General features: G+C 40.1%; 1 protein-coding gene across 1 annotated transcript; it reads right to left on the bottom strand.

The window, feature by feature from the left end:
- Positions 1 to 1,076: 1,076 nt before the first annotated feature.
- Positions 1,077 to 8,903, bottom strand: HSP90B1 (heat shock protein 90 beta family member 1). Its single transcript, XM_053463550.1, has 18 exons — positions 8,737 to 8,903; positions 7,285 to 7,387; positions 7,012 to 7,153; positions 6,806 to 6,922; positions 6,025 to 6,356; positions 5,697 to 5,808; positions 5,043 to 5,159; positions 4,784 to 4,900; positions 4,459 to 4,596; positions 4,291 to 4,368; positions 3,984 to 4,049; positions 3,521 to 3,790; positions 3,195 to 3,440; positions 2,954 to 3,090; positions 2,693 to 2,771; positions 2,422 to 2,577; positions 2,065 to 2,193; positions 1,077 to 1,638 (listed from the first exon to the last, which is right to left on the bottom strand). The coding sequence occupies exons 1-18, from the start codon at positions 8,783 to 8,785 to the stop codon at positions 1,609 to 1,611; spliced, it is 2,418 nt and encodes an 805-aa protein (XP_053319525.1). The 5' UTR covers positions 8,786 to 8,903; the 3' UTR covers positions 1,077 to 1,608.
- Between the last annotated feature and the right edge of the window lie 5,432 nt (positions 8,904 to 14,335).

The raw sequence follows: 14,335 nt of genomic DNA, 5'->3' as shown, positions 1-14,335 counted from the left end.
AGCTTATTTATAGCGGCAGCAGATTCCATAGTGCTATTACGTCAGGAGGGTGGATGGATCCCATCGTCATTAAAGAAACTGAAGACCTTAATATCGCACAATCATTCTCAGTGTAGTTTAACCCTGATTTATGCCTGACCAGCACACCAGCGGTGTGTTGTGTACTACCACAGATGAGGATTTCATGTGCAGTCTTATAGGTTGACTGTTTTTCTTATTTGTTCCTCAGGTAATGCATGGTTTGTTGGTCCTATAAAAAATAATTTGTATAATCTTTGGGGGGGTACACTAAAAATGTCAGGGTGAAACTTAAATAGAATAGAGAAAAAGATGTAAAAGCTCTGGGTTTCAGTGAATATGCATTTAAGGGGTTAACACAAGAATGTTCTTGAACTACAAGAACGTCAAAGGCATTATACAACAAATTACCTGTTAAAAGGAATGCTTATCGAACTTTGTACTTATTAAAACAAATGTGCACATCAATGATTCAACATCGATTAGCTGTATGACATCATAGCCCAACACTCTGCATCACACCGCATTCATAGTGTAAACGAGCTGGTTGGTGGAGATCTCTAACCTTCCCAGAGCCGGCCTAGACCGGGATGCGTCACCTACAGCCGTTCTGTACACGTTAAACTGTCAAGTATATTCAGCACTCCTGTAAACACCCCCTTTTTAGTACACTCCACTTCTACATTACATCCTATAACAGATGAAATGAAGACATACAGATTTTGATTTGCAGTAAGGAAAATATACACACAAGATCTTGTTAATATCTAACCTTAGATATCCCAAACAGTGCATTACAGAGCTCCTCCTTACAGAACGCCTCGGCTGATCGCACATGGAGCAGATGTGCATAAATCAGTAAGGATGAGGGGATTTTACAAAGAGGTACCACAACAGGCACAATGCCTAAAGCATATAAGAGGAATTACTAGGCTTTATACAGGTTGGCATACAGCCGTAAAGGGTGTTGGGTTCTTGGCAGTTCAGTTATTAAAGAAAAGGTATCTTGTGTGTCATACTATAACACTGCCACAACAAAATAGCACAATATCTTCAGCTTTGATACAAAGTCACCACAACTTTATTGTTGAAAGGATTGTTGTGGAAGTTGACAACAGTAACAGGGAAATGTTACAAAATGCCACAATGTAATCGGTTCCATAACAGTGCATGTTTTCCACAAATATTAGTTATTTACAAAATAACTTTTCAACTTCACATTTCAGAAGATAGATTGTTGAAGTGCTAGTTTGACAGCTAACATGATGGTGGATTAGTGACGTCTGCAGGGGATCTTCCTTCTAGACACAGCTTTGTACAGTTGTACTTGTTGCAGTAATGTTGGTTAGCTTGCAGTGCTGCGATACATCCTGCAGGGGGCCGTGCAGCCGGACGGTGAAGGTGGTATGGCATTTTGGAACATTCATACTCAGTGGAACAGGTTTTACATCAATATACTCATAAATAGTACAAATTTACATTTGTGAGGAATGTTTTATTAAAAAAAAAAAAATAACTAAAAAACCCACCCCAACACAAAAATAAACCTCAATCCCTCCCCCCTGCCGATTAACCAGGTTGAAGTGCCGATTACAATTCATCTTTTACATCTGTGGATTCCTGCAAAACAAAAAGTCAGTTTTAGTTTACATGGTGAACCGTCACACAACTATTAGCATTATTTGTTTAACTAAAAAGCATATTCAAACAACTTTTACCCCCCCTCACAGCCAGCATGACACCAATACTGCAGAGCACATGCAATATCCAACTGTATAAACGCGTCGGAAATCCCAAATATATCAACTGTACAATGCAGCAAGGCACCAGACTGGTTATATGTGGCTGGATAGCCAGCTTGAGGCATTTGCACATACAAGGGCCGCTAGAGGCTTCCGAAGATGGGTGTGATCCCCGTGCCCCCCCATCCACCAAATTACTTCACACACACTGCAAACCAACAGCATCGTTGGAGTATTTATGTAGGTGCCGCAAGAGAGGTGAAAATCCTAACTGGACCAGTGTGCTCGTTTTTAAATCACTGACCTGTGTGTCGACTTGCTCTTCTGTTGTGGGTTTTTCCTCATCTTCTGCATCAACTTCCTCAACATCTTCAGAATCGTCCTGCTCAGCTTCTTCTGCAGCAACTTCTTCCTCTTCCGGCTCTTCCTCCACCTATGGGACAAAAACAATTTAACTTTCTGTAGCAAGCAGGGAGAGTAACATTTCAGGCTTCTGTATTTAAACATTTGCTTCTACAGTACTGAGTTGACTGCAGTAGTGTGCAGAATACAAGAATGTTTGCATGCATTTACTTCAGGTAACTAATCTGATACTAATTCAGACCTGAAAAAAAGTGTATTATCTATACAGGTTTATAATTATATACATATATTTTTTTACCTTTGCGTTAAGGTCAATGTCCAAGCTTAAGCGAAGCATTCTTTCTATTCTCTCGCTGTAGCCTTTTGTATCTGGCAGCTGATAGCCTGACCGTAATGTCGCAGTCTCTAACAGCACAACTGCGAGGTCTGCCACGGTCTGATCATCTTCGTTTTCCTGGTTGAAAATGGGGTGAGGTTTAGAAAGACGTTTGCATCCTGCTTATTCTACTTGTCTGGAAAAATAGTAAGAGTAACATGCAGGCATTCTGCACGCCAAACACTGTTCTTACCTTTACTCGTCTTAACATATCCTTGATCAATGGATGTCTTGGGTTAATTTCAAGGGTCTTCTTTTGGCTTGAATAGTAACTGAAATAAATGAATAGATTAGGTAAACGAACAAGAATGCTCAGGTCCTTTAAAAGCATACCTGACCACAAGCCTTAGGAATACCAACCCAAGAGTCTATGACAGGGTTACAAGACTTAATGTTACACAAAACTATAGTTATGATTTTTAAGCTACAAAAACTTTAAAATATTGGTACTTACTTTGTGGAAATATCCTTCCCTGTCTGGTATGCCTGAGCCTTCATGATTCTCTCCATATTGCCAGACCATCCATACTGACTGGCCACAAGTGCACAAGGTGACTGAGTTAAACGCTGAGATAATATTGCTTTTTCAATCTATATAAAAAAAAAATATATATATTGTATATATGAATAAAAAAATAACGCCATAAAGAGAGAAGGTACTGAGGTGGACAGTGGGGAAACCATACAATGCATACCTGTTCTTTCAGTGCCTTCTCTTTCATCCAAGTTAGCAGTGGTTCATAATCCTTCTCCATGGCCTCACGTGCCTCCTTTGCCTTCTCACTTTCATCAAACTTGAGTCCTTCCTTGGCAACATTCTGGAACCTCTTGCCATCAAATTCTGGCAAAGCCTGAACGCAGTACTCATCCACAGGCTCAATTAAGAACAGTACTTCATAGCCCTTCTTTAGTAGCCGCTCAACAAATGGAGACGAATCAACCTTTAAAAGTAAGCGACAGATTTTAGCTCATGTAAAGAGTGAAAATTGCAGGGCCCCCCCCCAAATAAAGAGATACATACTTCCTTTCTGCTAGATCCAGCCATGAAATAGATCTTGTCCTGTTTTTCCTTCATTCTTTCCACATACTGCTCCAAGCTCGTCAATTCAGTCTTGTGATTAGAAGACTGGAATCGAAGCAGCTTGGCCAAGCGAGTGCGGTTTGAGTGGTCTTCAATCACACCAAGTTTTACATTAGTGCCAAACTCCTTCCAGAATTTGTCATTGTATTGGTCTTCTGCAATTTTCTTAATCATATCCAGGGTCTTGCGGACAAGTTTTTTTCTGATAACCTGAAACAGAAAACAAAAAGGAATCGTGTTAATTGTACATGGCAGAAACCGCACCTGCTCACTTAAACACTACATCCTCAGTTGTATCTAACATGACATGACTGACATAGCTCATTTTGGAAGAGTGCTTGTTCTTCACAAGTACACCACCTTGTGGCTGGTTTCTATCTTGTTCAGCCAAGTAGAGACTTACCTTTAATAATTTGTGCTGCTGTAGTGTTTCTCTGGAAACATTAAGGGGTAGATCATCTGAGTCAACCTACAAGTTACAAAAGAAAGGACAAAAACATCATAAAACTCAGGATACTACAAAGCATTTAATACACAATGGAGGTGATTTTTTTTTTTTAGAAGTATTCTAAGAGTTTAGCTCTTTGCCATCACCCATTGCAAGTGGTCTAATTACTCCTTTATAACATTGTGGCCCCTTCCTTCCACACCCATTATTAAAAATGGAAACAAAAACCCATGCATTAGTATATGTAAACTAATCTACTTACCACTCCCTTAACAAAGTTCAAGTATTTAGGCATCATGTCATGGAAGTCATCAGTAATAAATACTCTGCGTACAAAGAGCTGTAAAAAAAATAAATTAAGTAAATACAGGAAATACTCATTACAGAGTATTACAAAATACTCATTTACAGACAAAACCCTAATGCATACCTTGATAAAGTCACTCTTCTTGGAACCATATTCATCAAACAGACCTCTTGGAGCAGAGGTTGGGATAAATAAGATTGACTTGAAGGTGACCTCCCCTTCAGCAGTAAAATGGATGTAGGCCAAGGGGTCGTCACTTTCCTGAAAAGGAAAAAAAATGCAATGGATTAAACAGCCAGTTGTGACCGGGACCAGCCGTGTATCAAACATTTCAAAATGTGTTAATGCAGTTTGTCATTTCAGAAATTGTGTACTTATTTTTATATAACACCAGCAGTTCACACAGCTCTTACAATACATAGATTCAAAACTAGAACTGTAAATTTACCTTCGAGAAAGATTTGTAGAAAGCTTTATATTCGTCTTCTTCAACTTCTTTGGATGGTCTCTGCCAGATGGGCTTGATGTCATTCATGAGCTCCCAATCCCAGACAGTCTTCTCTACCTATGTAAAGTGTTTTAAGTTAGTACAATATGTACCAATCGGAATTTTCTTTTATGTTGCTATTGAAAGTTTCACTTAGTTAAATAGCTTCAACATGTATCTAGCCAAGAGCTCAAGTATAACGTTGGCTCTCAATCATTACCTTTTTAGTTTTGGGCTTCTTTTCTTCATCTTCCTCCTCTACAGCAGCTTCTTCATCAGTCTCCTCGTCTTTCTCTTTAGCTTCATCTTCATCAAGAGGCTCCTCTACGGTTTCAGTCTATGAAAAGCCATTTGATAACATTAGTTAGCTATTGTCTCAAATGAGATATGCCAAACACTATATACAGAAGTAATGGAAGCAATGATTTACTATGCAAGGCATTTCTTGGGGACAAGGTTTGATAAGTGGTCATATGACCACATCACAAGACCTAATATACTATACCTTACACTGCTAAAGGTTTTGCACTTTCCTTAAGGCTCAAAAGATACACTCTAGGCTGCCATGGGGGTGGGTGGGGGGAGTTTGGCAGCCCCCACAATTCAGCAAGAGTCTGCTTACACCATAAACCTACCTTAGAGGGACTTGAAACATTGGTGCGATAGGTGGGCTATTTTGTAAAGAAAGGGAAACTCTGGAGAAGAGGCTGTAGGGAACCTTGGAGGATTAACACAATTGGCTGTGACAGGGTGAGTTACCCAGTGCTTTTTATGCAGAGCCTGAACACTTCTGATTGTGATACATTTTAAGATGACAAACAGACATTTCTTGTGTAGAATGTAATAAAATAAGCACTTCAAATAATTTACTTGCCTTGCTGCTCCAAACGTAGATGGGAAAGTTTATGAACTGCGAGTATTTCCTTACAAGGTTTTTGATAGTGTCCAGCTCAAGATAATCTGTTGCTTCTTCTTTAAGTACCAGGCTGTGAAAAAGTCAGTAATGTTCGTTAATTGCAATATCAGTTTCACATATTACTGTAACACCAACACTGGTATCAGATGCATTTAGGAATAAGATTCAAACCTCAAAAGGAGGAAAAACAACAAAACACGCAACTTTTATAACAGCTTTCCCCACAAACAAGGGGATGTGGTGCAGAAAGATAATTTTAGTTGCTCATTTAACTTGACAAACTTACGTTATGGTTGTTCCACGGCCAAGAGTGTCACCACGGGGATCATCTGTCACAAAGAATTCATTAGAATCTGATTCCCAAATATGCTGAGTGTCATTGTTGTGCTTTGAGGTCACGATCACCCTGTCGGCAACAAGGAAGGCAGAATAGAAACCAACGCCAAACTGGCCGATTAGCTCAGAGGTAGACTGGCCATCTTCCTGGGCATCTGTAAGCTTGTTCAGAAATTCACTCGTCCCAGATTTGGCAATGGTTCCCAAGTTCTTCACTAGTTCATCCTTGGTCATGCCAATGCCAGTGTCTGTTATATGAAGCATGTTCTTTTCCTTGTCACACTATATTAAAAAAACGCAATGAAAAAAATTGGAGCTTCACCGCATCCAGCAGAAAGTAAGGCTTGCACGTAATGGCAATAACGTGCCTAAATTATATCATGTTCACAGGTTAAAGGGACACACCAGCCATCATATGCACGTTCATGCACATGATAGCTCAATGGTCTCACTAAGACCATATTGAAAATCCATGGAGCTAAACACCTTTCCTACCAGCTAAAGCACACGTGTACTATATTCACTGCCAGTCAGCTCCAGTACCTTCTCCCACAAGAGAGAGACAGGGCCTAACAGCAAGCAGCCAATAGGACAAGGAGGGGGTAGTGCACTGCAGATTACAGCCTGAAGTATGCCTTAGAGTACTTTAATATGTATTTTGTTTGAGAGACTGCACAGGACACTGGAGTGTCCTTTAAGTTTTAACATGATTACTCCATTGCAAAGCTCACCTTGATTTTTATTGTTAGTTCCTCGTTTGCAGCAAGGGCAGTTTCATCCGTCAAAGAAGTTAACCTGATCTTGTCAAGAGCATCAGAAGCATTTGAAATCAGTTCCCTAAGGAATATCTGAAAGAAAAGTAAAAGTGCATTAATTATCAAAATGTGTACAGATACATGACAGCATGATGGATTAACAGGAAAGTAGAGTTACTCACTTCTTTGTTTTTATAAAGCGAGTTGATAATCAGCTTCATCATTCTGTTAACCTCAGCCTGGAAGGCAAACTTCTCCGATTTGTCACGTAGTTCCTTAATCTGAGCAGTGTTGAGTCCATCAATCTGAATTGCCTCCTCCTCCCTATACAATGTACAACATATATAAGCAGATGAACAGATGGAGAAACACAGAATTAAAGGAAACAATTGCCATGTCTGACAATTAGTACAACTACACCTTGATCACAAACATTTCAGAAGACGGTTACTGACCTGCTTATGACTTCATCGTCCGTCCGAGATCCTTCCCTGCTCTTTCCAAGATCATCCTCAACTGTCGCGTCCACATCAACTTCATCTTCCGCTCTCACCGACGCTACACGAGATGAATGTGTTAGCTAATTTGAAAAATTTCATGTAGAGTACTATTTGTCTACAGCATAGGAAATAATTCTATACATCTGGAATGTCTCAAGCTTGTATTTCATGACAAGTTAGAAATCAGTAACAGTTAAAGTTATTAATCAATAACTTTTCTAGAGATTTGCTTTAAGTTAGATGGCATCACTAATGATTTAAATAATCGAACATGACATGTTTTCTTTGCTGCATTTTGGATTAATCCAATAATTAACCCTGCACAGGTGTGGTTTCAGATGACAGAAAGCATGAATTTCCCATATTCGAAACAGCCTGCTCTAGTACAATACATGGTGAAGGCTACCAAAGAAATAGCCACCAAGAGCATCCTCTGTAAATCCAAGATCAGCAGACCCCATCTATTGGCCCCTATATTGCCAGCGCGACCTGTTCTTGAAATAATTTGCTTACAGAATATTTTCACTGTACTATTAAAACAGGAGCCATTGTTTCAGTCCACAACTCTCACATTCCTGTAGTCTAACAGAAAGTATCCTCTCTTCACCATACCACTTACCTACACCTCATACCCTCTAGATCATAAGCTTGCATAGGTTCAGTTTATTCTTTCAATCAGTTTCAATGTACTGTAAAAAGCACTGGGTACTCTATTGGCAATTATAAAAAAAAAATTAAAAAAAATCTGCTAACCTGTGGGGAAATGAGCATATTAAATGCACTTCTACCTGCATCCATACAACGCTAGATAACTATTCTAGAATAGTAGAAAAGCTGGACGTAAAAGGGGCCAGAAGCATGCAGCACAAACAGATACAAGCTAAACCCCTAAACGGCATGGACAAGGATGCTGTAAGACATCTTTACCAGGCGCTACACTGAACAACTAAGAGGAAGCCTGTCTGGCAAACACATAACGAGCAAAAAAGGGCCTGAGATTAGCCAAGAAGCGTCAGATCTGGAAATCAAATGTTCTACCACAGTTTAAGCTTTATTTATACAGAAGAAAACGAGCACTCATTGTAGACAAAACACAGGAGGGTTTCCTTAGAACACAGCCAGCGCAAGCTAGGTGTCAGTGTCATATGTCAGGGACATTGTGCAAAAAATACGTCAAACACCGGAGAGCAGCACAAGCCGTGTGACGCGTCTCTATGAAGGCGCTTACAGCTCGGTATTATTACTGTCCGTGATGGTAAGTACTGAGAGTCATTAGTTTCTAGAGCTTTCTGAGGAAACAATCCCCCCCTCTCTTTCTATGTAGGGAGGGAGTGGGCAGGAAGCTTCTAGAAGCCCGCACCACAGCCGCTCAGCCACTGTTTTCCCTTCAGTCCCCAGCACACTCACCAAACGCCAGTATAAGGCAGCACAGGCCGACAGCCCACAGCTTCCTCATGGTGAAATGTCCACAAACGTGGCCGGACACCGCTTTACACTCGGAAACACAGCACTGGCCCCGTTACCCCAATCCAACTAATGTGCCCGCCTGCACTACCACAAAACCTTTAATATCTCCCTGCACCAGCCGGTGGGCGGACATTTAACAACCGCCAATTGTAGCGCACCACGCAAACCATCTATCCAATCAATGCTTTCCTCGATCTCTCTGCTCTGTTGCCGAAGGCCAATAACTGCCTTCCATGTACAGTTTCTAGCGGTAGGAGCGTGGCTCGCTCTGATTGGCTGTTTCTTAGTGGGCATGGAATCGGGATGCCCTGTCACCCGGCGTCACATATTTTAACATTTTTCATCATGATGGGATGAGGAGAGGAGATCCAGACCGCGAGGACACGGAATTCGCACTGATAAATATTATTATTATGAACAGAGAAAATAAAATATGTGGGGTCAGTAGAAGAAAATGCTTCCGGGTGAGGTATCCGGGGTGTCTTCCTTGGCAACACAAAACTGTGTATGTTGTTATGGGAACTTGAAGACTGGAACAACTTGTACAGAGGACATAGTGCTAGCTTTTGTACCTCAGGACCTAGAGGGGGCACAACCGCGATGGATAAATGCGGGAATCTCTTCGAAATGCACTTAAATGTAGCGGGCAAGAACACGAGAGTCCATTAAGAAGTGACAGTAAATGGTAATTATTCTGTCAGAGTAACGTGAGCTCTATCAGGTGTTTATTTAAGTCAGGTGTCTCAATATTGTATTTGACTTTAGCAAGGATACTGTGATGCTTACACCGGAAGTCCGCTTCCTATAAAGTGGTGCACACCACACACAAAAGCAGGGCCTGTATGATTCCTGATTAATAATTTACATGACATGTTCCTAAGGGGAACAGAGGAATCAGCACCTGAAGGGATGTAGACTGCTGTGTGTTTTATCTATGCACCAAGTCACAATACAATGAAGTAAACCTGTGCAGGTTTGAGAAATGTTTTAATGCAATTAGCAACTGGTCATTATATAGTTACATCAAAGTTACACATAAATGGAACTGCATTCTAGAATGGTGGGAAATTTCCATACATTTTCATAGTGATGGCGCATGACAACCTGCTTCAAAAGAACCATTCCTTTGCCCTCCCCCACCTTATATTATTACTTAATTAGACTAAAAACATAATTTTGGATAGATTTGGATCCATGTCACCTATGGACCTGCAGCAGAGGCAAATGCCATGGGCTTCAGTGACATCATCTGAGAACAAAAAATCTACAGTGAATTTAGTTACACTAAAAATTGTTTAATTATTTGAAAAAGTATATGGCATACTGCTTTCATATAAGTATTTACATTTCTTTCCATGTCTGCGGAATATGATATAATAATAAAAGTTGAATTGGGGAGCAATCAAGCGCTTACAGCTCTCTGCTTTGTAGAATCAATGGGATATCCTAGTAAAATCCTGTACTGGAGAGGTTAACAGACGGGAGGTGTAAAGATAAACAAGTAACTAGGATTTCCTTGACGGCCCAGGTTTATTTTTATTGTTACGGTGCATACAATGTGGCGTTGTAAAATTTCCAGTCACCAGCTCCCGCTGACGGGGCCAACATGTTACCTGGAATAAAAGAAAGTTCAGTGATTTACACAATGTAGCTCTTACAGTGTTACTTTACAAAATGACCACATCAGGGTAGGAGAGGGAATGTGGGTTATTTATAAAGAAAACAATGATGCATAGTGGTAAATGTGGTGTCATTACCATAGCAACCCATAGTGTGATCCTGCTGCACCAGCACTTGTTTCATGGTTATATCCTTTAAAGTTAGTCACGTTTATTTTACATTGCTAGTGGGAGTTGTACATTGTCTTTGGGAATGTTCCCTTTTCCCCCCCAACATTTTTGCACTGCTATCAGAGAACAGTGCAACATTATCCTTTTGTAATTAAAGGGTTAATTCTGATGATTTTCTTTTTTTTCCTCCATCTTTCCAATTTCTCCATTTTACATTCTAATTTTGTGGTGTCAGCAGGGCCCGTGATGGATTAATGTAAATACTGGGCCATAGGTGTCCTGGATTTTTTTTCCAGGGGGCAAAATATTCGTCCCACTTTTCCCCTCTCCTACCCCAATGCGTCTTACCTCCTGCCCATTGCCTACCTTTATTGGCTCAGGTGATGGGTTTCCTGGTGGGAAGCAAAATTATATGATCACGGTAGTAGTAGCTACATACCAGCATGTACCTGTGCAACACGAGAACTTTAGTTTACAATAGTTGGGTAGAGGATATATCATGGGAGCTGCAGTTAACAAAGAAACTTAGTGTGTAGTCTATAAGTATAATTTCCATGAATTTCGGCCAGCAAAATGACTGCTGAATATTATAGTAGATGCAGAAAAGACTTACAGTGTGCCTCCCCGTCCCAAAGCCCAATCTACAGTTACCGGCTACTTTCCCCATAATAATCAACTAGCAATGCTGCTGCTTAACATCATGGCAGTTGCAGTGCCCCTTCTTGCCCCCTCCCCGTTAACACACCAAAAACTTACATATACGCTTACCTTGTCTGAGGCCTGACTTGCCTCCTGCTTGCATGTGGGGCAAACTGCTCTGCTACTTTTGTGACAAAACATCACCGCCCTTCTCCCACAGCACGTTGGCCTGGTATTAAAGGCACACTCCAGCCGTCAAATGCACATAAATGCATATGATAACTGTGAGGTCCCTTGAAATTTTAGTGTGGCCCATTTTGCAAATGCATGAGACATTCTGCAGAATCGCCCAAATGCATTTGCCACTTTCACCCCCCCCCCCAGCTAAATGCCATGCAGGAGATGTGATCGCTGAACATGTCTCCCTGCACGCGATACACTCAGCTCTAGTCCTTTGCAGTGCTTTCTCAGTGAAACCTGCAGGCTTTTAATGGGTGCACTGTCCTGCCACGGAGTGATTCATTCAGACAAAAGGGTCACAGGAAAAGCCAGACCACAGAGGAGAAGGGCAGCTTCTTCTGTGTCAATTATGAGCTTTACAGGTACATCCCCCCTTCTGGTATTTGTATGTGCTGACACTTACTGGAAGGATCTGTCAAGACCCTGCTGGGATCTATGACTGCACCCCCTGCTGTCTGATCACAGCCATCGAGATCAGCAATGTAGGGCTATGGAGTGTGATCAGCACAGGAGAGGTCAGAGGGAAAAGAAGGAGAAAAAACATAATAAATAAACAATAAATGAAAAAATAAAAAACCTTCACTGCTCCCAAACCCCTTAATGCAGTAGTAATAAAAAAATAAAATAAACGGTAATGTGTAAGGAATGGACGTGGCCCTCTAGAACATAAAAAGTGGTGTATGTAGGGTATTACTGTAACCAAGTAATGTTGCTGAACATAAATTGGGTGATTGTTCAGTAGCAGCACCTACTGTGTAGAAGAAACCATATGTGGAATTGCAAGAAATGTGTTTGAGTATAGTTTGTTTTACATATTAGCACTAATAGTTATTATGTTTTATGTACTTCTATTATTGTAAAAGAAGGCCCTTCTTCTGAACAAAATAATATCTAATGTGTGTGGGTACATCAGATATGGAAAAAGCAAATCAGGGTTTAACAAATGGTAAGAATTATGAAAAAACGCTCTAGTATTGGATATGAAAACCCCCTGTCCTGAATGGTCACATTCTTGTAGAATGGCATCAGGGACCTTTAGTTTAGATGCCATCTGACATTATTGAGATATGGTATCCAAATATGATATTTAGCCTACTACAACCTAATAATGCAAACAACTTGGAGGTACACATAATAAACATCTTGTAGATCAAACTCCTTTAGGTCTTCATTTTTCTTCTCCCTGGGGGAAATTACTCAGTGTAAGAATCCATTTCTTTATCCATGCGGTATGTCTTATATCGGGCATGATGACCAGCAGCACACACATAGGTGTCACTATAGGCATACTTAGGAATTATAATATAGACTTCCTGCATTTATCCAACATTCTTATCAGAGCTTCTGTAGTAGGTAAACCCGTAGGAAGAGAAGGGCTACTTGAAAGTCTACTCTTGATCTCACCCTGTCAGGTTCCCTGGGTTTGCATGAGCCATCCAAATGTGATGCAGTGGAGGCCTCATTATACAGGGAAATGTCTGCCACTCTCAGACGTCCTATAGGCTTTTGCAGTTGGAGAATTTTCCTAGGAACCCTTGCTCATTTATGTCTCCATTTACATTCTTGTGTGCTTATATCCTGGACATTTTCAAAGGCAGGGGGTAGAGGAATTGTATGGAATATATAGAGTAGCCTGGGTAGTGCATTCATTTCTATCAAAACTCTTCTGCCAATGCATGACATTTTATAGGAGTTCCATCGCTCTAAATCTTTCTTAATCACCATCCAAATTCTTCTTATATTCTCAGCTAGTAAGGAGTCTATTATCCCTTTTCTCTATTTGTATGGAGAGCGAGTAATTTTTTTAACCTAGATTCATAATTTAGGATTTAGGAAAAGTTAATGTTATGGTGGGAATCTTGGATGTCATTGTTTAAAAAATTGAGTAGATTAAGAAGGGGGGTACAAGGGGGTTGGTGAATGTCAAAAGAATATCATCTACAAGTAGGAATTACTTCTGGTTTACCCCCAAAGGTAGCGGAACCCTTTCTAAGGGAACATATTGAAAACTCAAACTGGGAAATCAAGGCTGCAATTGACTTAAAAAAAGGCTATTTGAATGTATGGATGTAAGATTTAGTGGTTTCAGCTATTTGTTTATTTAAATGAGCTGTTTGGTAAATTGGCCATTAAAAATAATATACAGAAAGGGGAGCACACAACCTAAAAAGCAAAAAAAGCATAAACATTCAGATTCCTGGGTTGCTACTAGAATAATAATGACCAATAAGTACACAAAACAAAGTAAGAAAACACATAGGTGTTTTTTTATTGGTATTCACTGGGTATGGACTGAATTCTCCATTAAAAATAATGCAGAATTCGGAGTGGTTGATTCACTGCTTCATAAACCTGCCCTTGTGAGTCGACCTAATTGCCTTGGCAGCTGTTACTTTCAGATACTGATTTAAAAAGTCTAGAAGTTGTTTCACTCTAGAAACGTGTCTGCATATACAATAAAACCTATCTCTATGTGCAAAGAGGATATTATGGTGACTTACAGAATGCACACTGGGTATTCGATAATTTTTTCCCAGCTACTTTAGCCAGATGTAGAGAGGATTCGCATTATTAGTATATCACAGCAGAAGTAAATGTGTTTATCTAAACCGCCAATAGCTTGAGTTGTGTGTTGTAATCAGTGTAATTATTTTGGAGACTAGATCACCTCAGGGAACCTGGGATTTTTGGTGAAATCTAGAAAAACAAGCATTATACAATCAGTAGAAGGTTCAGGCGTTGTTGGTATATTTATTTTGTTTTATTTGTGTTGCAGATATAATGGAATCAGCTTGGATTTATGGTGTTAACACACTGTGGTAATTTGAAATGAACCAATAAACCTTGTTTAGAATGCTGGAGAATTAGGC

Source organism: Spea bombifrons, chromosome 4 (assembly GCF_027358695.1).
Source record: "Spea bombifrons isolate aSpeBom1 chromosome 4, aSpeBom1.2.pri, whole genome shotgun sequence".
Lineage (NCBI taxonomy): Eukaryota > Metazoa > Chordata > Amphibia > Anura > Pelobatidae > Spea > Spea bombifrons.
Note: the sequence above shows the minus strand (reverse complement) of the source record. Positions and strands in the feature narration are given on the sequence as shown.

Bases quoted from the DNA above. Each gene is read 5' to 3' on its own strand.
- HSP90B1 (XM_053463550.1), bottom strand. From the start codon at position 8,785: ATGAGGAAGCTGTGGGCTGTCGGCCTGTGCTGCCTTATACTGGCGTTT. The intron at 2,578-2,692 runs GTAAGAACAGTG...ATTTTCAACCAG, and splicing joins ATATGTTAAGACGAGTAAAG to GAAAACGAAGATGATCAGAC. The intron at 1,639-2,064 runs GTCAGTGATTTA...TTTGTTTTGCAG, and splicing joins AAGAGCAAGTCGACACACAG to GAATCCACAGATGTAAAAGA.